The following is a 27,028-nucleotide window of genomic DNA, read 5'->3' as shown; positions in this document are numbered from 1 at the left end:
CAAATTGAAAGAATTAATTCCATCCCCATCCGCGTTCTATTATTTTTTAGATTCTCTATTTAAGGGTTGAGGCCAGTGTGTTTTAGGGTGATTTAGAGGGCCATTTTCACGCTTCAAATCTGATTTTCTCAGAAACGGTAACGAATATCAAAAAACCCAACTGACAATCTCTTAGAAAATTAGTTTAGATTATTCTGTGAAAATTTCAGAATGATTCATTGACTTTAGCGGTGGGAAAGTCTTTTTTCTGAAGAAAGAATTGCATAGCTGAAAACGCCTTCTTTCAACTTGTTCATTGAAAATCTCGCCTTCAAAAGCATGGATCAAAAATCTATCCCGACAATGTCTATATAATTTAATTTAGATGCGATTAGTGCATAAAAACATATATGTTGTCGCGATGAAAATTAAGTGAAAATTATGTTTGTGGAGGTAAGTCGATTTCTATGTCGGCGCCATTTTAGTTCCCTGGTAACGTAACGAAACATGGAGAGAAATAAAATCGGCTCAAAAAGGCTGCCAAACAAGCGGCAGCTTTCTTGGATTTTATGTGATGTAGTCAAACTGGTAACCGAAAATATGAAAACTTTCTTGGCCACCCGGCCACATCGAGAGTCATTTTGCACATTTGCGAGAGAGCATGGAGAGAAATGTAATAGCGAGTCACGTGGTTTTACGCGACCTACTGGCCTCAGCCCTCAATCGATGAAATCAGGTACCGAATAGAAAATAATGAGGGATTTTTTTTCCACAGCACAATATGAACAAATTCATTATAAGTTGCTTGTGATTGCTGGTCAATGACATCCAAACGATCTTTTCATATCGCTTTGCCGTAGCCAATAAGTGGCGCTATGAACACGAACAGTTCGCCTTGTGCACCGAAATTGAGTGTATTCACACACATCTCTTATACATCTAACATAAAATTTCAAGTATCTTTTGCCGCTGTGTTAGTGTCTTTTCCGTACACATGAGTTACTGCACAGATTCAAGAAGAGTTCTCTTCTCTCTGTCACGTTTGGCTCTGTGAGAACTTGTACGTACACCTTCCGAAAAAATTTTTTGATGCCAAAAAATCTTAAACAAGATTTAGTGTTATCTCAAGAAAATCGACTTTCTGGGACTTAGAAAAAATATCAAAAATAGGGGGAGGGTGCTTTTTCAAGATCGAAAATTTTCAAACTTCAACCGCTGGGCAGCACCCCTTACGCATGTCCGATTTAGCTCAAATTTTGCATGAGGACATTTTTCGAGGTGTTCAAACTTTTGAGCACTAGCGCTTTACGAAATTAGAGGTGATCCCAAAATATTGGAACTTTTATATATATATATATATATATATATATATATATATATATATATATATATATATATATATATATATATATATATATATATATATATATATATATATATATATATATATATATATATATATATATATATATTAATATATATATATATATATATATATATATATATATATATATATATATATATATATATATATATATATATATATATATATATCAAATGAGCCTAAGCTTGTCAAAATCGGTTAAGTCATCTCCGAGAAACTTGCGCGGTAAAAAACAACACGTTTTGTCGGCTACGTCACTTATGCCATTATATCTCCGGAACCAGAAGTCACAGCCATTTGATCTTCAACCTTGATCAATGGTCCGACAGTAGCTTTCAAACGAGCCTAAATTTGTTAAAATCGGTTAAGCCATCTCTGAGAAAAATATGAGCGGTAAAAATATCTTTGAAAAGTGTACACACACACATTTTCCGATCTCGTCGAACTGAGTCGAATGCTATATAACACTATGGGTCTCCGAGGTTCCATTCGAAAGTCGGTTTTTACAGCAATTCTAATACCTTTCTATATAGAAAGGCAAAACCTTTTTAATCCACCTAGTGGTGTAATGATGCCTTTCTCATATTACTTAAATTTTCAAAAATATCACTAGAAGATTCTCTCAGGTTTCTTTTTTTGAAACTTGAATAAAATCAGAAACTTTCTTCGATATAAACTACCTAGCTTTTAAATTTGTAAACAGTTATGTCAAGTTAATAAAGATTTAAATGTGGGAGTCCTACACGCTATACAAAATTTAACAAAGCACGGGTGCGTTTTGTTCTTCTTCCGTACCAGCACGTACCGATGCGTACCGATTTTGCATCATTTTGTATGACAGTTTGAAAGTTTTGATAATTTCGAAACCGGAAGTGAAGTCAGATCTGGATGAAATTGCACAGTATCTTTTAAGACAATGAGGTTTAACCGTTGCTGAGAAAGCGAAGTTAGCTCAGTTTTTAGAGCTTTTATTCACTATTACCGGTGCGTTCGGAAGCGGAAACCGGGCACTAGTTGTCCCAAAGTAGATTTATATATCCAAGCCTCAAACTCGTAAATACAATCTAATGTATTCTTACTGATTGAATTCAAAGCAGACCTGGCACACACATAGTCAAGAAAAATATCATCAAAACGACAGTTTATTCATAGCGGAATTCATTCCATCCCAATAAATTTAATGTTGATCGTAAATCTGGTTCCAAAATTTTCTTAAATTTGGAATTTTAACGAAGGTTTATGTTGATTCTTCACTTTGCTTTATAAAACTTATGAAGAATGGTCCGCTTAACAGGAACATGCTCTTATAGAGGTTTTCAGTAGGCTTTCGTGAAGTTTAAAGTTTTAATGCAAGATTTATTATGTAGCATTGGAGACAGTTACAAGTATTTATTAATATTAAAAATGTTACTTGGGTAGTTCTCACTTATAACGAACTGTTACATCTGACTGAACAACCCGCAAATTTTGCTACGAGACATGCCAAAAAAGTACATGTAATAGTTATTGAATTTATTTACTACAGAATAAAATTTATGGCTCTCATTCAGTTTTTTTTTGGTAGATCTATCAAGTTCTGAGCGGATCTTTGAAACGAACGGGTTGACCCATGTCTAATTTCCACGGTAAGGAGAAGGTTGCAGGTTAGAGTTCTTTCTCGCAAATTTTTTTTTTGATAGATGTTTCATTCATCTATCTTCCCTCTCGATCTGTTTCTCGGTGACAGCGACGGAACATAGGAACGAAGTTAAAGACATCATCTTAACATAAAATAATTCGTTTTTTTTTTCATTTACACTATGGAATCGATTAGCGACAATCAAAATAAGCGATGTTTTGCATTAAATCACTTCGGTAGTCCTGTATCCTTTTTCTTTGTTGGCGAAAATTTACGGACAATGCATTACGTTCGAGTTCGGCTTCTTACGTTACGTCAACAGTCTAAAATTGTGAAAAAAGATCATCATCATCAGTGGGTTAATATTGCTTTCAAACAGTCGGCTGCTCGGCCATCCATGGAAGTTGATCATCAATGTCAACTTCCCTCTCTGATCAGCCTAGATAGCCGTGTAGTGTCGGTAGCGGTTTCCCAACTGGCTAAGAATAACGCTACGGTCCACCTGTACCGGTGGTATAAGTCCACCAAACAGGTAAGCCGTGTGGCATCCGGCGGAATTATTTTCTATCAAGAATTGATCCACTGGTTTCTTGTTCCATGTTGTAAAAGGCCACAAAAATAGGAACTCCTAAGTCAAGGTGTATTTCCGTGCCGATGACTGAATGGCTGCAGGAGGTTAAACAATGCAGTCGTGAACGGAATATCTTGGGGTTTTCCCATACTGTGTTAAGCGAAGCTCTGGCACAGTGGACGACTTCTTTCTTCGCAACTCGTGGGATTTAAATGATTAAAACATTTGAAAAATCCTTACATGGTTCGCTATAGGCGATTATAAGCCAATATATGTGGTTTACTCTAGTTGTTGTACAATAAGTGCTGGAGATGCAGTGTTCATTACTTTAATTGATAATGGTTAGAGTAGCACAAATCAATCTCCAGCTTAAACGTACAGCAACTGTGAATCTATCCAGACTTCTGCAAGAAGGTAAAGCTTCTAAAGCTTTGGTTCAAGAACCATATTTCCAAAAGGGAAACTTCTACGTTGGAAAATTGTTAAACCCAGTCTTGGTTGCCTTCAACAGGAACGGTATGACTAATCCACGTGAAATGCCTCGAGCATGCATACTTGCAAATAGTGCTCTCGATGTTTCTCTCATATCGGAGCTCACAACTCGGGATATTTGTGCTGTCACAGTTGGTATGACTATTGATGGCATAGACAGGAAATATGTCTATTGTTTGGCATATTTACCGCATAACCAACCTTCGCCAAGCGATGACTTCAAAAAGGTTGTATCATACTGCTGCAAGAGTGATTTACCGCTTGTAATCGGCAGAGACATAAATGCTCACCATATCATTTGGGGCAGCACAGATATAAATTCGAGAGGCTCTGATATGATGGAATTTGTGAGCAGTACAAACCTGCACATAGTCAATGCTGGAAATCGTCCAATCGTCGTGATAGAATTGCGCATGATTTGGTGAATTGGCTCGTCTCCGATGAGCTCGAACCTTCGTTGTCTGATCATAAGTACATCTTCTTTGATCATTCAAACGTTAAATTTGATATTATCACATATCGTAATCCCAAATCTACAAACTGGGACCTCTATGAAGAGGGCTTGGCGACTAGATTTTACGGGTACCAACCAACAATTGAAAACCCAATTGATTTGGAAAATGTTGTCGACAAGACAAACTCACTCATAGTTGCAGCATATGAAGAGGCTTGTCTACTTCGGATTGTGCGAGCTACTAGAGGAACTCCTTGGTGGAATGCTGAACTTGCTAGACTAAGGAAACTTTGCAGAATAGCTTGGAACCACCGACGCAGAGATGGGTCGGAAGCATTCGTGTCGGTTCGAAGGGCTTACAAAAACGGTCTTCGATCGTCTGAGCGAAGTGGTTGGAAAAGCCTTTGCACAAATGTCTCTAGTCTCAACGAGGCTAGCAGATTAAATAAGTTACTTCCAAAGTCTAAGGACTTTAATGTCAGTTTCTTAAGAACTTCAGATGGTGAGCACTTGTCTGATGAAGGTGATGTACTTCACTATCTTTTTAACACACACTTTCCAGGATGTATCGATCCATCACCGACAGCTCTTCCCGAGACTTTTCCAGGTAGTTACGATTCTTGGGCCCTTGCTCGAAGCGTTGTGACGATTGAATCGGTCAAATGGGCAGTTGAGAGTTTTGCTCCGTACAAGTCTCCTGGAAAGGATGGAGTTTTCCCAGTGTTACTGCAGAAAGGGTATGCACATTTTAAACATGTTTTGAAGAAAATACTTACTTTTAGTCTCGCGACAGGATATATTCCAAGAGCTTGGCAGGAAATAATTAACATGATCAGTATCTAACGGGGAAACCGATTGGAAAACCGACATGTGAACACAATGATGTAATGAAAACCGCGAAAATGTTACCGCAGAGACGGGACTCGAACCCGTAGCTAACTCCTAACCGGGGAAATTGTTTTATCAATTAAACTACCCTGCATATGAAAACACATGAAGAGAAAGTCCAATTGATTGGACGAAACTAAGCATGCTTCGCTCTACTTAGCCACTACGGTATTTACTTACAGTCCCGTATCGACGGAAACAAATTCAACAGAAACACATACAATGATCACGAGTCTATTTCTACCCATCTGCTCTTGCCGCACGATACTGATTTGAGACTTTTGTTTTTGTCTATTTCGCTATCTACGGGATAACACACGATAGTTTCATCCATCGATTTAATGGATCTCCACTAGTGTGTGGTAGCAGCAGTGACGATTGTGTGATCTCAAACACAATGGTAAAGGTAGACAAACCTTTTATTGTCCTTCAACGATTTTGTTTTAGGCTTTGTTAAGACGTAAAGCCGCCTTGAGCTAGTTTTAACATGATCAGTATCTAACGGGGAAACAGATTGGAAAACCGACATGTGAACACAATGATGTAATGAAAACCGCGAAAATGTTACCGCAGAGACGGGACTCGAACCCGTAGCTAACTCCTAACCGGGGAAATTGTTTTACCAATTAAACTACCCTGCATATGAAAACACATGAAGAGAAAGTCCAATTGATTGGACGAAACTAAGCATGCTTCGCTCTACTTAGCCACTACGGTATTCACTTACAGTCCCGTATCGACGGAAACAAATTCAACAGAAACACATACAATGATCACGAGTCTATTTCTACCCATCTGCTCTTGCCGCACGATACTGATTTGAGACTTTTGTTTTTGTCTATTTCGCTATCTACGGGATAACACACGATAGTTTCATCCATCGATTTAATGGATCTCCACTAGTGTGTGGTAGCAGCAGTGTTAGGAGTTAGCTACGGGTTCGAGTCCCGTCTCTGCGGTAACATTTTCGCGGTTTTCATTACATCATTGTGTTCACATGTCGGTTTTCCAATCTGTTTTCCCGTTAGATACTGATCATGTTAAAACTAGCTCAAGGCGGCTTTACGTCTTAACAAAGCCTAAAACAAAATCGTTGAAGGACAATAAAAGGTTTGTCTACCTTTACCATTGTGTTTGAGATCACACAATCGTCACTGCTGCTACCACACACTAGTGGAGATCCATTAAATCGATGGATGAAACTATCGTGTGTTATCCCGTAGATAGCGAAATAGACAAAAACAAAAGTCTCAAATCAGTATCGTGCGGCAAGAGCAGATGGGTAGAAATAGACTCGTGATCATTGTATGTGTTTCTGTTGAATTTGTTTCCGTCGATACGGGACTGTAAGTGAATACCGTAGTGGCTAAGTAGAGCGAAGCATGCTTAGTTTCGTCCAATCAATTGGACTTTCTCTTCATGTGTTTCCATATGCAGGGTAGTTTAATTGGTAAAACAATTTCCCCGGTTAGGAGTTAGCTACGGGTTCGAGTCCCGTCTCTGCGGTAACATTTTCGCGGTTTTCATTACATCATTGTGTTCACATGTCGGTTTTCCAATCTGTTTCCCCGTTAGATACTGATCATGTTAAAACTAGCTCAAGGCGGCTTTACGTCTTAACAAAGCCTAAAACAAAATCGTTGAAGGACAATAAAAGGTTTGTCTACCTTTACCATTGTGTTTGAGATCACACAATCGTCACTGCTGCTACCACACACTAGTGGAGATCCATTAAATCGATGGATGAAACTATCGTGTGTTATCCCGTAGATAGCGAAATAGACAAAAACAAAAGTCTCAAATCAGTATCGTGCGGCAAGAGCAGATGGGTAGAAATAGACTCGTGATCATTGTATGTGTTTCTGTTGAATTTGTTTCCGTCGATACGGGACTGTAAGTGAATACCGTAGTGGCTAAGTAGAGCGAAGCATGCTTAGTTTCGTCCAATCAATTGGACTTTCTCTTCATGTGTTTTCATATGCAGGGTAGTTTAATTGGTAAAACAATTTCCCCGGTTAGGAGTTAGCTACGGGTTCGAGTCCCGTCTCTGCGGTAACATTTTCGCGGTTTTCATTACATCATTGTGTTCACATGTCGGTTTTCCAATCGGTTTCCCCGTTAGATACTGATCATGTTAAAACTAGCTCAAGGCGGCTTTACGTCTTAACAAAGCCTAAAACAAAATCGTTGAAGGACAATAAAAGGTTTGTCTACCTTTACCATTGTGTTTGAGATCACACAATCGTCACTGCTGCTACCACACACTAGTGGAGATCCATTAAATCGATGGATGAAACTATCGTGTGTTATCCCGTAGATAGCGAAATAGACAAAAACAAAAGTCTCAAATCAGTATCGTGCGGCAAGAGCAGATGGGTAGAAATAGACTCGTGATCATTGTTTGTGTTTCTGTTGAATTTGTTTCCGTCGATACGGGACTGTAAGTGAATACCGTAGTGGCTAAGTAGAGCGAAGCATGCTTAGTTTCGTCCAATCAATTGGACTTTCTCTTCATGTGATTTCATATGCAGGGTAGTTTAATTGGTAAAACAATTTCCCCGGTTAGGAGTTAGCTACGGGTTCGAGTCCCGTCTCTGCGGTAACATTTTCGCGGTTTTCATTACATCATTGTGTTCACATGTCGGTTTTCCAATCTGTTTCCCCGTTAGATACTGATCATGTTAAAACTAGCTCAAGGCGGCTTTACGTCTTAACAAAGCCTAAAACAAAATCGTTGAAGGAAATAATTGTCAAATTTATTTCCAAAGGCGGTCGTGACACTTATGAGGAAGCGAAGAGTTTCAGGCCTATCTGTTTTAGCTCATTTTTTGTTAAAATAGTGGAACGCATAGTCGATCACTATATCAGGAATGTTAGTTTGGGCGTGCATCCGCTACATCGAATGCTTACCAGCATGGAAAGTCCACTATAACCCTGTTACATGATGTTGTGTACAACATTGAAAAAGCTTTCTCACAAAAGCAGTCTTGATTGGGAGTTTGCCTAGATATTGAAGGTGCCTTTGATAACGTGTCTTTCAATTCAATTCTGGAAGCAGCCCGTGGTCATGGCATACCTTCAAGTATCACAAATTGGATACATAAAATGCTTAGCAATCGACTTTTTTGTTCATCGCTTCGGCAAGCAGCTGAGTGTCTGTGGGTGTCCTCAAGGTGGTGTACTATCCCCACTTTTATAGAACCTGGTCGCTGATGGTTTGTTAACGAAACTTAATAACCTTGGATTTCCGACTTATGACGATTATCATCAATTGCTGACCGGTATAAGCATTAACACATTGTTGTCAGGTTGGATTATCTGTAAATCCGGGCAAAACATCAATGGTGCTTTTCACTCATCGTAGGATAATCACAGGAGCTCGTCCGTTACAGTTCTTCGGTTCAAAGGTCACTGTGGTTGATCAAGTTAAATACGTCGGAGTTATTCTTGATTCAAAACTGAATTGGTCTGCTCACATTGACTTCAGGATTAAAAGAGCTTGCATGGCTTTCGGCCAATGCAGACGAGCTTTTGGAAAATCATGGGGACTCAAACCCAAATACATTCATTGGATCTACACAACTATTGTTAGACCAATTTTAGCATATGGATGTCTTGTATGGTGGCAGAAAGGAGAAGTCGCGACAGTTCAGTCAAAGCTAAATCATCTCCAAAGGATGGTCCTAATGGCGATGACAGGAGCATTCACGACAACTCCTACTGCTGCTCTAGAGGCGCTACTGTGTATTAAACCACTACATGTGTTCCTAAAACAAGAAGCATTATCTTGTGCATACCGTCTTAGAGTTACAGGGCTTTGGAACAGTAACCCATTAGATTATGCTACCAGCCACACTCGCTTGTGGTCTCAAATGGTTACCTGGGATGAATGACCTAACTCTCACATGCAGTTTTCCTTTCAAAACATTAAATGTGAGCTATCCTCTTCGTAAGAAATGGTTGTCTGGTTGTTTGGAACGACAACTTGATGAACACATAGTTTGTAATACGGACGGTTCTCTGTTGAATGGTCGTGCTGGTGCTGGTGTCTACTGTCGTGAAATGAGGCTAGAGCAGTCTCATTCACTTGGTAGCTACTGTACTGTTTTCCAAACAGAAATCTACGCGATTCTGTGTGTAATACAATCGACACTTCAGCAGAGGATCTGTGGTAAACGAATTTATTTTTGTTCCGACAAATGTCGAAATCAAATTGAAGACCTCAGCATTTCAAATGCTGTTTACTTCTTATGGGTAGTCGGCCATTCTGGTATTACTGGAAATGAATGGGCTGATGAGTTGGCTAGAGCTGGTGCAACGAATGATTTCGTTGGTCCTGAACCAGCTTTACCACTTTCAATTAGTTGGATAAAGCACAAGATTCGTTCTTGGGCTGCATCCAAACATGCCAGTTACTGGCCGCAGCTTGCAAACTTGCGCTCAGACAAAAGCATTTCTACCAGATTTGAATTTGAAAATGTCAAAGTGTCTACTGCATTTTTCCAAGCATCATTGCAGTATTCTGGTCAGAGCTCTGACTGGACATTGTAAACTCAATTATCACATGGCTACTATTCAACGTGCTGAGTATTATTGTGTGAAAGCGATCACGGTACTTCATATCATCTGATATGTAACTGCCCCGCATTGACGCAACTACGTATCCGGGTTTTTGGTTCTCCATACATGGTTGAGTCTGTGTATGCGGAGCTACAATTAAAGGATATTCTCTCGTTTCTCACCCAATGTGGTAAGGAGCTATAGTCAGAAGGGTTCATCGTTCTTCCTGGAGTGAATGAATCCTTTCTGTACTCACCTTAAATAGGGTTTAGCAGATTGTTTGGCATCCTTTATGGGGTACCGAATTTACTTCTGCTCGTGCGAATCGCTCTGCATTCTTCCGAGAGTGCAGAATGGTGTCGCTTTTGTAAAATCTCTAAATTCTCTCGGGGGTTGGAGGTTTTATTAACTGTGCATCGTTCATCAGAAAGAACGCACAAATAAACCTAAATAGGTTTTACAGCAGACTGTTCGGGACCTCGTAGAGGTTCAGAATTTACTTCTGCTTCCACTAAATGTGATCCCCAGCAGATTGTTCAGCATCCCTTAGGGGTGCAGAATTTACTTCTGCTGTTTTTGTGTTTTTGTGTCGTCAATTTTTCCCATCCTCCTAGTTCAAACCTTACCATTTCCTTTCAATCCTTCCCTCTTATATATCGGGAAAATGATGCTAAAAACAAATTGATGACAAGGCACAAATCTCCAAATATCAAGGGGAACGTGCCATTTGAGCCAATTTGTTCTGATTCCTTATGGAATTGATTAGCGACAATCAAAATAAGCGATGTTTTGCATTAAATCACTTCGGTAGTCCTGTATCCTTTTCCTTTGTTGGCGAAAATTTACGGCCAATGCATTGCGTTCGAGTTCGGCTTCTTACGTTACGTCAACAATCTAAAATTGTGAGAAAAGATCATCATCATCATCAGTGGGTTAGTTTTTTCTTTTGTTTTTTTGAACAGTGGATAGGTCAACTGTCTGGCGCTCTGCTGATTTAGCTTTGGCTAAATAATACCGCTGGCATCGCAGACACACCACCGTCCCTGACTTCTGCAGTCTGGTTCTATTTTCGGACCCCGTCTATTCGGTTTGCTTTGCCATCGCACTAAGGAAAGCACAACATTGCATGTACACAGCCGCGGCGGGGGAATTCTTCTGCAACGTGCTGTTGTTGTTGTTTGAGCAGATTTGAAGATACCAACTTAACCGGCACTTTTTGCGTGAGTGTTTAACACATTTCTATATTTTTAGCCCATGTTTCTAGTCAGAAAAATTTCATGTCAACTAGACACAATGGAGATCATTTCGAAACTTCAACGTTGGTCGGGGTGTCGAAGGGATCTAAATCTGTCTATGATAATTCATTTGTTTGGTGTCTCGAGAATGTAGGTAATATGGGTTATATGTATTGTTAGGTTTGTTATAAAATATTGACCTCAGAGATGCAGTGTTTTTTTTGTACAATTAAAATAATAACTACTGATATTGTAGCGAAATACTTTGTAGAATCTGATAAGAAATCGGTAGCACATGACAATGTATTTTACAATGGGAGCATTTCGTTTCGAATGCATTGTTTTTCACATCGATGCAATTGCATCTCACAATTCTATACAGATTTTAATCGAGGGTACAAGTAAGGGTCTTGAAACGTGTCTTCGCCTACCAGTGCCAACATCATCTATTCCTCCACTTGTAGAGGATTACAACCGGTAGGCTTTTGTTTTGTATTTGCCAACTGCTTACGTGCTAATCCGGTTTTGTTCAACACTTTTTCATTCGCGTCAAACGATGATTCAATAAACAATATTCAATATTTACTTTACAGATTTGAACAACGACATTGCCAGTGCTGTCGATTGAGACGGGAGGCGAAGTCCTCATCGCATAGCAAATTGCAGTGTGCTCGAGAGCGACCAGTGAAAGTGCACGCGCGCTCTAAATTAACACGTCGTCATTGCCGCTGTCGTCGTCGTCGTCGTCTTCGTTGAGGAACTTTTCAAAAACTGAACGGCTTAGAAAAAAAAAAAACATTAATACCTCGAATTTGTGACTTCATCAAGGTAACCCGTGACAGTGTAGTGAAATCAAATCGTAATGTCTACTGCGGACAGTAATCCGTCGCAGACGGTTCCGATATCGCAGCCCACTCGTGTTACCCAACCGGTTGCCATCACTGCCCAAATCGTGAAGGAAGGTTGGCTCTACAAACGTGGTGAACATATTAAGAACTGGCGCTCGCGATACTTCATCCTTCGGGACGATGGAACCTTGGTCGGGTACAAGAATCGACCGGATGCCTCGTTTCAAGCGGAACCCTCGAACAACTTCACCGTGCGCGGTTGCCAGATAATGTCAGTCGATAGACCCCGGCCTTTCACATTCATCATACGCGGCTTACAGTGGACCACCGTTATCGAGCGGATGTTTCACGTCGAGGAAGAAAAAGAACGTCAGGAATGGGTCGAAGCGATCAGAAGTGTGGCTAATCGAATAACGGAAGCCGAAGCATACCAGGCAGGATCACAATCGAACGAAGACGTAGAAATGGCATCCATTGCTGAGGATGAACTGTTGACTGAGAAATTTTCGGTACAGGGAACCTCCACTGGGAAAATTAGTGGTAGAAAGAAAGTGGTAAGTAAAATGCAAAAAATTATCAGAAATCTTCATGAACCGATCAAAACAAACTAAATGTGTTAATTAATCTCTGTATTTTGTTTTTCCTTCTTCACCATTTAGACACTGGAAAATTTCGAGTTCTTAAAAGTGCTCGGCAAGGGAACCTTCGGAAAGGTAATTCTGTGTCGTGAAAAGACTACCGCCAAACTGTACGCCATCAAGATTCTCAAGAAAGAAGTCATCGTCCAGAAAGATGAAGTCGCCCACACGATGGCGGAAAATCGTGTGCTGAAAAAAACAAACCATCCTTTCCTGATAGTAAGTCGACACTGGACAAATCTTAATTGGTGTGTTTTTGAATGACGATCGTTGTATCTTGCAGTCGTTGAAATATTCTTTTCAAACCGTCGACCGCCTGTGCTTCGTGATGCAGTACGTCAACGGGGGAGAGCTATTTTTCCATCTGAGCCGCGAGCGAGTTTTCTCCGAGGACCGAACACGATTTTATGGCGCCGAAATCATTTCAGCATTGGGGTAAGTTAGTCGCGATGTGGCAAACAATTAGTAGTAGGTGAATTCATGTGTGATTCATTCATTGGTTGCCATGCTTCGGGAAGCAACTAGTGTGAATTGGAGAAACAAACACCGAAGGCGACTCTAAAAAAAACAAGTCATTCAGATGATTTCAGCCGGGAAAACCAGGTGTTGCTGGCATAGTGTAACAGCAGCAGCTGTGAATCATTCAGTTGTTCATTGGTGATTTCGATACATGTTCCATGGGTTTTTAGACGAGTCGTGCATGTTTTGATGTTATCATGAAAACTCCTTCTTAATCCACTTAGTGGTATGATAATACGTTTCTTTTGACATTGAAACATTTTGCTCCATTAAATTAATTTTTGACACGAATTTGGGCATATTTTTTACACAAAATCATTGAGATGAATAATTCGGCTAGTTCAAAAAAGCGTACTTTAACACTTTCATCGCTTATTCGGCCACATTCCATAATCCAAATACATGAGTAATAATACACTGAAGTTTTTTTTATGCGAGTTTGCGTACCGCATAAAAAAACCGCATAACTCTGAAACTTCCCATAAAAAAAATCGCATATATCTGAAACTTTGCATAAAAAAACTCATAAAGGAAACCGCATAACTCTGAAAATTCGCACAAGAAAAAACCGCATAACTCTGAAACTTAGCATAAAAAGAAACGTATAACTCTAAAAATTCGTTTAAAAAAAGACCGCATAAAAAAAAGACCATTGATCATTGGTCAGAGAAAGATTCTCCGATCTTGTCGAGCTACTTACTATATGCTTTGTATACTGCCGTTCTACGTATAATCGTCCCTTATATAGGAAATCCTATAGAACAGTGGTTCCAGTGGCGTATCCTGGCGCAACAATTTTAGGGGGGCGGCAAAGTAAACCTTGGGACCTTTTTTTTGCTCACTAAACCAATCATGGGGCGGCAAATCTCTCATTTTGCCCCGGGCGCCAAATTTTACTGGCCCTTTAAGTTGAACTATTCAAAGTTCAGGATGGATGGATTAACATTTAGTTTGTGAGGGACACAACCAAATCTCACATATTATTGCCCAGCCGGGGAATCAAATTTGATTCGTAGGGAAAAAGCTTGATAAGTTTTTAAGTGCGGCATAAGATCACAGGCTTGAGAGTAATATTTCAACATTCAAATCATATATCAGCATTTGTTTTTCACCGCGAAGTCTTCTGATATGTGTTTCATCGCATCCAGAGTAGTTCAATTGGCAGAACGATTTACATCGCTTCGGAGAAGGTCCGAGAAACTGCATTTGAAAATTACGGATGTATTCCCTAACTTATGGAAAGCTTCATTTATGTTTCCAGTCTACACGAAGGGTGACAAAAGAGATATCAAGAACTATCGTAACATTACTTGTATAAGCGCTATACCCAAGCTGTTCGAAAAAGTAATACTGACTCCAATTTTCAACCATTGCAAGCAGTACCTTATGATCAAAAAAGAACCGGAATTTTTATTTTAAAATTCCCGCGTTCGGTAAACTTTTATTCTCTCAACGTTGGCGACACTTTTATACACATTCTGCCAAATTTTGACGCATATCGTACGATTAGTTTTGCAACCGTTTTAAACTAATCCTCATCATCTACCGAGCTATGAAAGTCGCGAATTGCTAATTGGTCTAGACACACTGCAAGTAAGACGGGAGCTGTCGCGTGCTTTTCAGAACAGATATACTATATGACTACTGAAAGAAAAAATGTTCAATACTTTGAGTTGTCGAAGATTGAAAATAAATATATCGTGTGGCGAGTCATCTGTTCTAATGGCTTGAAGAGCGACATTTATATTAAGACCGATATCATCAACTGTGAAAAATTAATGCGCCTGGACAATCGTTTGCTTCCTATCCACAAGCAGTACAGTTGCTCCCTTATATGTTGGCTGAATTTGTTATCTCGGCATTACGCATGAACCCTCCAAAGATGTCAGAGCTGTTGTCCCATGCAGTTCACATGGTGAGGAAAGTTGCTAAGGCGGCAGAACAAAACTTGATGGAAGAAGTCGAACGAAAGGCCTGTAGTAGAAAGAAAGAATGAGTGAATTTTTGCCCACTATTTCCGACTCACTGTTGTTTTGAGTTTACTACCCACTAAAAATAAGTATGTATGTGGATGTAGCAACCAGTTTTGGAAACACTTCTAGAGAATATGGGACAATTATGCGTAGAGCGGCAGTATAGAGAAAGGCGAAACTATGACAGATAGGATAAAATCAATATCGAAATATTTCCGATCAAATACTCGAAATTATTGCATTCTAAATTCATTTTACCCCTCACTTTATAATCCCATATGGATAATCGGCACATATTGCACATATTTTCTTTTAACTACTTCCGATTTTTTTGCTACAACCAAAATCTTGGAACTTTTGCTAGGTTGTTTTTTCGATATATGTTATTGGAATGTGAATTAATTTTACATTGCTAGAATTTAAATTGGGTATTCAGTCACAAGGGTCCTATTATTTACATAGTTTGATCGCTACCATTCGGCCATCGTCATCAATTATAAGGAACTTAAACTCTTACCAGCCGCTACCTAATTTTGGGTAGAAACCTACCCAAAATCAACTGAAGTGCATCTCCGCATTTTTAGGTAATTATCGTATTACATAAACCTCAATATTTTGGTAAAAGGAAGATTGCCCAAAGTTTGGCAATGCTCTTCACCTACTCACATTGTAATCAAGCAGTGAGAGGAGAAATGATGATACTATCAATGATATCGGCTATCCCCTCCCGTGGTTTATGGGCTTGACGGTATCGCAAACATCATCAGATACAATCTACCGGCCCTTATTACCAGTGTGAAGTGGAAATTAAGTGGAATGGACGTATCCCAATTGTGTTTCACACGATGGTAGCAGATGAACGGTAAATCAAGTTCATCTTTGACGTTTATTCGTGGTTTTTGTATCATAGAATACAGTGGAATGAGATGTAATATTGTAAAATAGAATAAAACAATATAAACTGAACATGTGAGCGAACCACTTATAGCTGTCAAACGATGTTCATCCAGTTTATTTTGAAAGGATATCTGATGGGTGAGTTGATGTGTGAGTGGAGTGTAAGAGGAAGTGCATGCAAGAACGGTAATAAAGGCCACCGTTTCAGCTCAGGACTAACGATCGACCAATAGTAGAAATAAAAGTAGGGTAACGGTACCCTCTTTATCTTACCTCCATTAGTCATCTCATATACGAAAACCATTAATTAGAGTGAGATCTGTTGTTTCTGTTTGATAGATTGACTTCTAGATTGATATAAAATTAGGGACATTCGCTTCGAGTTTTCGCGTCGCTATAATATCAGTATAGCCCGGGTTGGCGGTTCAATGCATAGGGCGCTGATCTTACAAGCCAGTTGTCGTATGTTCGAACCCCGACCTGGAAGGTTTCTTAGTGTCAGTAAGATCCATAGTACTAGCCATGAAATAATTCTGTAAGCTAAGAATCGGCTGCGAAGTCTGTTGAAACAGAAAGGCCAAATTCCACAAGAGGAATGTATGGCCAGGACTTTGCTTTGCTTAATATCAGTATTGAAAAATTTTCGAACTACTTTTTCTGCGGTATAACTTCACAAAACCGAATCAAAGATATTGTATTAGATTTTATCATAATTCATTGATTGATTGATTTTATCATAATTCATTGATTGATTTTCCACTTTAAGGGACACGTTAATGCACAATTTTTGTATCTCCTCCACTACAGAGTCCGGCACTCGAAGTGTAACCAATTAAAAAGGCCATAAATTCAGTTTGGAAAATTACTTTTACTTAATTCAAAGTACAAAATGTGTAAAAATAATACAAAATTCAGAATCAATTCACTTTTGCTCGATATGACCACCTTTTGCCTTGACTTGATGACTTGAGAGAGCGAAGGAGTTGCTTCGTTTGGCCGAAAGCGGTCAATTTCCGAACATTGTATTTTCTGACGAGAAAATTTTTCCAATTGAGCAATTCGTAAACTCTCAAAACGATAGGGTTTACTTGACCGACCGTTCATACGAGAATTTGAGTCATCGATTGGCCACCAGGAGGCAGCACCCGCAACAGATAATGGTTTGGGCCGCTGTAACCGCAGATGGGCGCTCTCCAATCGTTTTCATCGAGCCTGGCGTCAAGGTAAATGCAACATATTATCGGGAAAGTATTCTGGAGGTTGCTTTGAAGCCGTGGGTAGACAAACATTTCGGTGGCAGACCATGGACGTTTCAGCAGGACTCGGCACCGTCTCACAAAACTCAAGTGAACCAAGAATGGTTGAAAAACAACGTTCCGAACTTCATCACGTCCACACAATGGCTCTCGAATTCACCAGATGCGAATCCAATGGATTATTCTCTTTGGGCCATTTTGGAGAGCAAAGTCCGAACTAAAAGATACACCAGTCTCGAGGCGCTGAAAAAAGTTATTGTCCGCGAGTGGGCCAAAATACCTGCAAGTCACATTCGGCTAAACGAAGCAACTCCTTCGCTCTCTCAAGTCATCAAGTCAAGGCAAAAGGTGGTCATATCGAGCAAAAGTGAATTGATTCTGAATTTTGTATTATTTTTACACATTTTGTACTTTGAATTAAGTAAAAGTAATTTTCCAAACTGAATTTATGGCCTTTTTAATTGGTTACACTTCGAGTGCCGGACCCTGTATGTTTTAAAGAGGAAATATTGAAATCATTCATACCTTAAAAACATAATATTTTAGTAAAATAGAATAGCAGAACTTTTGTTTACAACATACGTATCAAATTTTAAAGCAGCTTCCAAATTTGGATGGATGGAAATCATCAAGGATGATATCAACAATATTCCGATTTGTTGGTCTGGCTAGTATCAAAGTCATTTACGAATTGATAAGTATGATAAGCTTAAAAATGCCCAGATGAGTCAGGGTGACATTTCGAAATTTTCTTTAGGGGCACTGCGTGTCCTTGCGTGCTTCCACAAAAAGCCCTGTATGTATGTATGTATGTATGTGTGTATGTATATATGTAGGTATGTACAATTTTCATATTAAAAAAAATAAAACAAACAAATACACAATGATGACGAAAACTGCAACTAAATTCATAAGACACATACATGAACACAATTATCAACAATTTTATAAAATCTGTTCGATTCAGCACAAAAAAACAGTGACCAAGTGGGCACCATGGCCTAGGAACGTCTGTGTGTTCAATAGTTGCACTATTTATGTACCATTTAATTCCACTATTTCACTGTCACGTTATTACACTTTCACAAAGTCAAACAAAACAACCTTTGTTGGCTTGAATATGTCGAACACAACATGGAGTCTCAAGAAGTGTATGAAACATAAATAAAACCAGGGTATTACTTTTTTGAAACTACTTTTTGCCGAAAATTGTGAAAGGCAGAATAGTCATTTTTGTTCTATGCACTGTCATAAACACGAAGAAAATAATATAGGGATTGAACATCGATTGTGATAGTTCTATAATTCTCATGATATATGAATTTAAAATGATGATAAATCACTCTACTTGGAATAATTTTGAGCATTCTGAACATAGCGTTATTTTGTTGTTTATTTTTTATATCTTTATAAACAGATTTTGATTGAAGGCGCATAAAAAACAGTTAAGTAAAATTGAATTTCGCTCGACAGTTTTAAAATCGTTGTGAAATTTGTAACTTGTATCAAGTTTGTGACAAAAAGTACTCATCTGCTTTTTTATTGATGATAGAAAAGTATTCTGGATTCATTCAATGTTTATAATGTCGCTGGTGACTAAGTTTCAACTAGTTTACTTGAAAACAAGTTATTTTCAAGTTATGAAAAGATAAGTTATTTCAGTATGGCATTACAACGTAACGACAACTTATTTTTAGCCGACTAAAGTTAGATGTTAGTAACAATCACCCAAATATCTTGTTGCAAACTAGTCACAAACAAGCTAGCGTAACAAAAATTGTTACTTGGGTTTGAAATCAAAACTAAATAAATTTGTTTTAGATTTAGTATTCGGCAGTATGAACTGTCAATTGAAAAATTTACTAGGTTCTACAAAAGATCCTACGGATAATTTGAAAAAATCTAGGGTATAAAAAATCTCGTGTTCTCATTGTGATAAAATATATATTGAACAAACAAAGAGAACTCTAGACATCCGTTTCAAAGAGCACGTCGCTGAAATAGCGAAAGCATCTAAAGAATTAGAGATAGGACTACCACATCATTTCAAGTCAAAAGTAGCTGAACATGCGTTTTCTGAAGATCATGAACTCACTACCAACGACATAAAAATCATAAGACAAATTTCCAACCCATGGAAATTAGACACAGTCGAAAGTTTAGAAATCTTCAAAAATAACTCCATTTCTTTATTAAATCGTGACCAAGGAAATAAGCCCTCCTGGCTATTCAAGTTATTACCGACACATAAGATACAAATAGATTTAGGAAATACTTAATCTCTTAATCTCCCACTTCTTCAGTTTGTTACCCTCCGCTGACAATCAAACTACCGTCCTACCCGTTTGTTACTACCAGTTTCTTCTCGTTTTTACCCGTTGACAATAAGACATTTCGTATAAAAGGAGCAGGATCACAGCATTCTTTCAAACAAACTTATAAAACCGATAGAAGGATGTAAATAACATTCCGAAATACGCGTATCTGTATTGTAACGTTTGTTATGCTTTATTAAAGTATAGTGACTTTGTGAAAGTGTAATAACGTGACAGTGAAATAGTGGAATTAAATGGTACATAAATAGTGCAACTATTGAATATATTCCTCTAACAGCTCCAGGTAAAAATAGTCTGTGTGTTGATTTAAAATAGAAGCTCATAGAAGCAAATCTTATCAAGGGTCCAGTGTAGAACCGAAGCAAGGGACTGCTGCCACTGTGACTACTCACAAAAAATATCTATGATATAGGCTATCAATTACCGCGCTGACGAGTGACATATTGAGAAAATTTTAGGTTTGACAAGACTGTATTTGCAAAAAAAATTATACCTGGACGTCTGATGTAAAAAAGAGGCGATATTGACGGCCAGATTTGACTACTCCGGACTTTTTATGGGGTTATCTGAAAAGTGAAATGTATGCCAGCAAGTCTTGGACCTTTGACGAGCTTGAGGTAAACATTCGTGACGAAATCATCATATATTTCTAAAATCGCCATACTGTTTATCGGGACAGATAAACCATAGGGTTGTTATTAGTCAGTTGGGAATTGCTTCAGACTACTCGGGAAGGGTCAACTTTAAATTGAACGTCGATTTCCATGAATGGAAGAGCAACCACCGAATAAAGCAGTTGATAGTTGGATGATTCGTAGTATCTTTTCAAGGAGGATAAATTTTCTCAACATTATAAAGTAGTATAGTTTCAATGCAGGTTGAATCTAACGACCAATAACCGATCATTTTGTTTTGTTATGACATAAGCCGTCATGATGTATCTAACGAAAGTCCGGCTGGGAATTAATTGATGAATAAATTAGCAAAAATGAAAAGTTACAGCGAAAAAGTACAAGAGACCTATGGCACTGTTGACGTAGGACTACACAACTATTGTCAAATGAATGTTTAAAAGCTAGTTTTTTTGTGTTCCATATAAACTTAATTGTAGCTATACGAAGCACATTTTTGAAAATAATTCTTTGAGAAATTGAATTTCCTGAAAAAGACCGCTTAGTTTGTTGGTGTTTGCAATGAAAGGGACAATCATCCAGCACTTCATAGTCGAAGTCATCCTGCGTTTTCTCCGAGTGCGAAGAAACAGTAGAATTTCTTTAAAAAGAAAGGCAAATATCTCTCGTGTGAGGTGAACGGCACATAAAATAAATCCGCAGAAAGTCCACTTGCTGATGTGCACAGCAACTTTTTCTACGGTATTAACGAATCGCACAGAATGCAAGTCGGATCGAGACCTTTAGAGCACTAATAAGCTTGTAACCAAACGTAAACGAAATTATATTGCAGATGATATTTGCTTATATCACACCTGTTTGTATTTTCTTCATGTCTTTCTAAACAGATACCTGCACTCGCATGAAATTGTCTACCGAGACTTGAAATTGGAAAATCTGTTGCTGGACAAGGACGGCCATATCAAAATTGCTGACTTCGGACTCTGCAAGGAACAGATCACCTACGGACGCACAACGAAAACCTTCTGCGGTACACCGGAATATCTGGCACCGGAAGTGCTGGAGGACAACGATTACGGCTTAGCGGTTGACTGGTGGGGTACCGGTGTGGTTATGTATGAGATGATGTGTGGTCGACTACCGTTCTACAATCGTGATCACGATATCCTGTTCACGTTGATTCTGATGGAAGAGGTTAAGTTCCCACGAAATATCAGTGCCAACGCGAGAGATTTGCTCAGTGGACTACTAATGAAACAGCCCAAAGATCGACTAGGCGGTGGACCAACCGATGCGAAGGAGATAATGCTGCATCCTTTCTTTTCCAGCATCAACTGGACCGATTTAGTGCAGAAACGCATAACACCTCCTTTCCAGCCTCAGGTGACCTCCGATACCGACACGCGCTACTTCGACTCGGAGTTTACCGGTGAAAGTGTTGAGCTTACTCCACCTGACAATAGCGGTCCACTGGGAGCCATACAAGAGGAACCACATTTTTCACAGGTAAAACATCAGATTTGTTGTAGTTAGCACTGGGGTGAAAGATGTTTTTTTTTCTTTGGCTATTTTAGTTCAGCTATCAAGACATGGCATCCACCTTAAATACACCGTCGTTCATCAACAACCCGACCAGCTTCGTGTCGATGCAGTGAAGCTACATACGGAACAGAGCGAGGTCATGCATGCATACGGCATCAACACCAATGTCTTGCGAGGCATCGAAATCGTTACCAATACGACTTGCCCCGTATACTTTTCAGCGGGCTTGATGCGTTTGTTGTCATTTTTGTTTGAAACCGTTACAAGAGTGCTTAAGACCGTGGGTGCGGTGCGTTTAATTCAGGTAAGCCTTTTCCATTGTACAGTCACATTTTGCAGTTCGGAAAATGCATTAGGTTGAAAGTGTAGATGTATGAAATCGAATCGAATGAATAGCAGGAAATGGGCCCAGGAGGCTAGCAACAATTTTTTCAGATTAGTTGACAGGATGATGTCCACAGGAGCATAGTACTCAAGGAACAATCCCGCATCAACAAGTACGCCTCAGCAATAGACCGGTTTATTTCAGGTAACGCTAATAACGAAACAAAACAAAATGCAATCACACAGCAGTGGTCAGTCAATAGTAGGACCCAAAACGAACAATAGCCCGAAAGTAGGAAGACACGCAAGTCGCTCAGGCTGTGCAATCGATGTGAACCCATTCCAATAAATTTTTTCCCACCCGCCACCAATCAACATAAATATGAAAACATGCAATGAAGAACAATTAAACTAAGAAACCACACACACCTCTCCTGCGAATAAAATTGCTCTTCCTTGACAAAAAAAAAAAAACAGAAGAAAACTGAATATGCTACCAGGTGTAAGGATATAACAAAAATGATACTAAATATAATATGAGACGGATCGAACTGTGATAAAATTGTAAAACCAATGTAAGAATAATCAAGGGATAATGGAAGCAAACGAAAGTGTTAAAATGCATAATGTCAGCCCTTAATTTTAACTAGCTGTAAGAATAACCAAGATGTCATAATAAACATTTATCGTAACTATCATTGAAAGTTATTAACAAGTACTTCTATGGATTTCAAAATTATTTCCAAACTACGCGTCACGTGGCTCCCGGCTCTAAAGCGAATAGGAAATCCTTTTAATTTTGATTTATAAAATAAGCGCTGATATCATGAATATCACCTATTGGTAGTTTGTGTATGCCCGCGGTGCTTTGGTAGCAAGAATAGATTTGGAAATTTTTGAATTAGCTTATAACATCTACGAAAAAAATGAGGCTTCGACAGAGCTTTACCGGAGCAAATTAGTATAACTTCGTTTTGAAAAGATTCTAAGTAATTATCGGTTTCCAAAGTGTTCCCTACATGTGGGATGCGAGATAATGGAAATTATTTCATTTGTCCAAAATTCGGCGTAGTGACGAACTGAAGATAATAAACGAACACTTCACATATTATTTTATTTTTTGTGTAAAACCAAATGAAATAACTTAATCGATTATATGCATTAATGAAAAAATAAAAAAAACACTAAATGCAGACGGCAACGTTGTGAACTCAAGTGCATGAATGATTAGCTAAGCACAAAGTACTCACATTGAATGTCACTAGTTTGTTCAAAGCGGAAATGTTAAAACTAACCGTTTTTTTTTCGGGTGTACGTTATTTGGCCGAAATTTCTTTGGCATAAGTTCGTTTTGCATAAATTTGTTTGGCATATTGTCATTTGGAATGAAATAAAGAGACATACTGTTTCATTTGGCATAATTTCAATTGTGCATTTTTCCTTTATATATTCGATTAGTTCAACTTTCTCTTGCAGAGCAATAACTCTCAGCTTTGGGTAGACCGGGTAAACGGGTAGATTACAGGTTTGTGTGTGGGGGCCGCCACTACCGACAAGTTGCGAGGAGTCCGCTAAAAGAATCACACAATTGGAACAAATCGAAAATCTGAAGGAAATGTGCACAATTGAAAGTTATGCCAAATGACACACTATGTCTTTTTATTTCATGCCGAACGGCTTTATGTCAGACAAATTTATGACAATCAAAAGTTATACCAAAAGAATTTTCGCCAAACAAATTTCGGCCAAATAACGTACAACCTTTTTTCACATTTTGGCAATGGGGTTTAAATAGCTGGTATATTCTAGGAATTCATTTGAATTCAACGTGGTTTATGAAATCAATAGCAAATCAGCTTAAATTCGAATCAGGATAGAACGCTTCTAAGCGAATCATTTCCGGTCTCCTGCGAAATCACTTTGCTTCGAATAATCTAATCAGGCCATAATGCAGAATCAGTATATTATAACGTAACGATGAACGGCAATTTTTAATTTATTGATATCTTCTGAATACTTTACCGGTACTCAATCAAGTCACCGTTCAACGCGTTACCGTACGTCTTAATTATTGTGCTTGACTGACGATTGAACATTCGGCGAGTTTGTCATATTGGTATATACCTAAACATGGGGAGCAGTTGATAAACTGAACATTTATACACAAAAAAACACGATAACGAAAACACATTGAACACACGGAAAATCTGAAATATATCACTGCCTTAGATAAGAGAAAAATCCTAATAAGACAGCTCAGCTTGAGCTGTATGTTGGATAACGCAACATTACTATGAAATTCTTGATAAGAAGAAATAAAACGAGATATAATATTATGCTAGTGTTAAGAAAGGTACTAAGTAATTATTGATAACCATGAAGTCTGTAGTTGACTAAAAACTATTATAGAAAAGATAAAACCTAAAATATCGACCGTTAGAATAATCATCATTTGGGAAACAAAACAAAAACGACGTTAATTTAAGTGAAAAAATATAATGCTTTAATCAGTAGTAAAACTGTGTGTTTGCTTTAATTGAAATGTTTGGAATACTCCCGGAACAAGAATACTAAACAAAAGTATCATTACTAACAGGGATTGTCCGTATCGATTAGTCATACAAAATGTTTTTTTTTTGTTATATCGGATTCATGTCTTCAAAACTCTCAGACCATGGTCGTTCGTACCTATAGGGAACATCCGGTCTTATGAGCGTATCATAAACCGAAACTCAAAGTGCGTACAAATTTTAGCTGAAATATGCTACTGTATTTCTCTGTCGGTGCTGGTCGATGGTCACAATTTAATCCATATACTTAAATCCGTTATCATCCACAATAAAGTCGCTGTTTCCAGGGATTCGTAGTGGAAGATTTAAACGATTGTTACGCCAAATCGTTTCAAATGACTATAGTCGAAAAATGACAAATTCTACAAAAAAGTGTTGTACTAGTGTTTTCACAAAAACTAACTTTTTTTTCCTTTACAGGCTGCTCTGGCCGAGGGGGGTGGTTACAACGATCCGCACTTTCCATATCAGACGAACTAGGCTATGGTGCCCAAATGAACACTAGTAACGAAGGAGGAAACCTTCCAGCATGTAACCCAAGCGACAGATTCCTTTACGGTTATCAATTTGCAACTAAAGATACGAATATCTTCTATTACAAGTTCACCAGAGAGTTTGTCACTTGGGCAGGAAGTGTGTGCTTCACCCTGTAACCAGTCAATCATTGAGTCGTGCGTCTTTATCGTATTGGTATTTTGTCATCCTACCAACTGCTTCTGTGTCTTAAATGTCCTCGTCGATGAAGCTTTGCAAAATTTCGCATTGTATCCGCTTCGGTCTTGGCCCTGCTTTCCTATATAGTCTTTTATGTCTGAAGCGGTACTTACGATTATTATTTTGAAGTTCCGTAATCAATGTAGATATGTTTGGTCTACTTACACTATCCAATCTAATCTATTCTAATTGTTTCTATCTTTGTCGATGTTCCGTTACGTTTCATTTTGCCCTATTGCATTGCTTTTTACTATACCGGAGACACCTGTCAATATCACAAGCTAGTAGATTATCAAGAATAAAGGAATAATAATAAGATTGATAATAATAATAATAATAATAATATTAATAATAATAAAAGTGATAGTAAAAATCGTAAGGCATTTTACTTACCAAAAGCTAGGTAATTCTATAAAATACCTATTATTCTTCATTTTCTTGAGAACATTCTAGGGTCTGTTTTTTGGTCTTAAATCTTCGATGATAATCCTTTGTTTTAGCAGGTTCGGTTTTCGTTAAAAACATAAAATAAAATAAAATCAGGTGTTAGTAAGCTTGTTAAATTATATAACGTAAGGATGCGCATTTAACACTAGATTGCCCAGGAAAGTTGCAATATGTAAACAATGAAAGGATTGCTTAAAATTCTATGAACTTATTTCTTTTAGGGATGTCGGAAATGTCGAATTACTCGATTATTTAATAATCGAGTATAATTTTGAAACTATTCGATTACCTGGGTTATTATTCGATTACTCGATTATTCATTCGATTATCACTATAGGATTTTTTTGATTATTCGATTAGCTCAATAATCGAATCTTAGTTTTAAGTTAATCGATTAAATATTACTCGATTATCTGGGTTATTAATCGATTACTCGATTAATCGATCGATATTGCGACATCCCTAATTTCTTTATTTAACGATATATGCACTAAGGCACACTGCACTAGCTTTTATTGATTATGTCACAGTTTTTATTATTGACTTTCTCTCTTCCAATCATTTTGACTGCTTTAGAGCAATTTAGGTCTAAACTAAGTTTTGGGCCTTTTAGTTTAGTGTTGAGCACGCATCCAGGAAACAATGTATTTCGTGAAGAAATACTAGGTGTGATAGGATGAAATGGTCCACGTGAACCGTTCTCTTCCAGAAACACACATCTCACACTCTTAGTTAGAAGGTGACATCTGTGTCCAAGTTGGAGAAATCTAAGAACATTCAAACCTTTCTCGATTTGAGAGTGTATTTACACCCGATCAATCAGTCTCGCTGTCATTGCAACTTGTAAACATTACCGACACCGAACCGGATCGGAAAGGGTTGAAAGTTCCTAAACGGTTCATAAGATATCAATTTACTCCTATTCCTGATAACAATAGTCCTCCTTTTTGAATTAAATTCACCAGTCCAGGACGATTATTATATATTAATATTCATCCCAACTAGATAAAGATAATTCAAATTGGTAATCAATTCCAGGCATAAGAATGCTCGAAACCACCTAATGACCTATTGTCAATTTCAAGCAGTATTAGTCCTGTCCACTCCGAGATCGATCTAGATAACATAACAATTTTCATCTTTTTACTTTT

The 27,028-nt window shown here is 38.2% G+C and overlaps 1 protein-coding gene across 2 annotated transcripts in view; it reads left to right on the top strand.

Moving 5' to 3' along the window:
* Positions 1–24,665, top strand: part of LOC131426941 (RAC serine/threonine-protein kinase) — a 40,719-nt gene extending 16,054 nt beyond the window's left edge. For both annotated transcript variants that reach the window (XM_058589731.1, XM_058589732.1), the window contains 5 exons: positions 11,775–12,583; positions 12,689–12,886; positions 12,951–13,102; positions 21,168–21,786; positions 21,855–24,665. In XM_058589731.1, the coding sequence (XP_058445714.1) occupies positions 12,044–12,583; positions 12,689–12,886; positions 12,951–13,102; positions 21,168–21,786; positions 21,855–21,935 (1,590 nt within the window). In that variant the 5' untranslated portion in view covers positions 11,775–12,043 and the 3' untranslated portion in view covers positions 21,936–24,665. The remainder of the gene's footprint in view (positions 1–11,774; positions 12,584–12,688; positions 12,887–12,950; positions 13,103–21,167; positions 21,787–21,854) is intronic.
* Positions 24,666–27,028: the final 2,363 nt, after the last annotated feature.

The sequence above is a fragment of the Malaya genurostris genome, chromosome 2, assembly GCF_030247185.1.
Source record: "Malaya genurostris strain Urasoe2022 chromosome 2, Malgen_1.1, whole genome shotgun sequence".
Taxonomy (NCBI): Eukaryota; Metazoa; Arthropoda; class Insecta; order Diptera; family Culicidae; genus Malaya; species Malaya genurostris.
The sequence above is the reverse complement of the archived record's forward strand: the minus strand, read 5'-3'. Positions and strand labels throughout refer to the sequence as shown.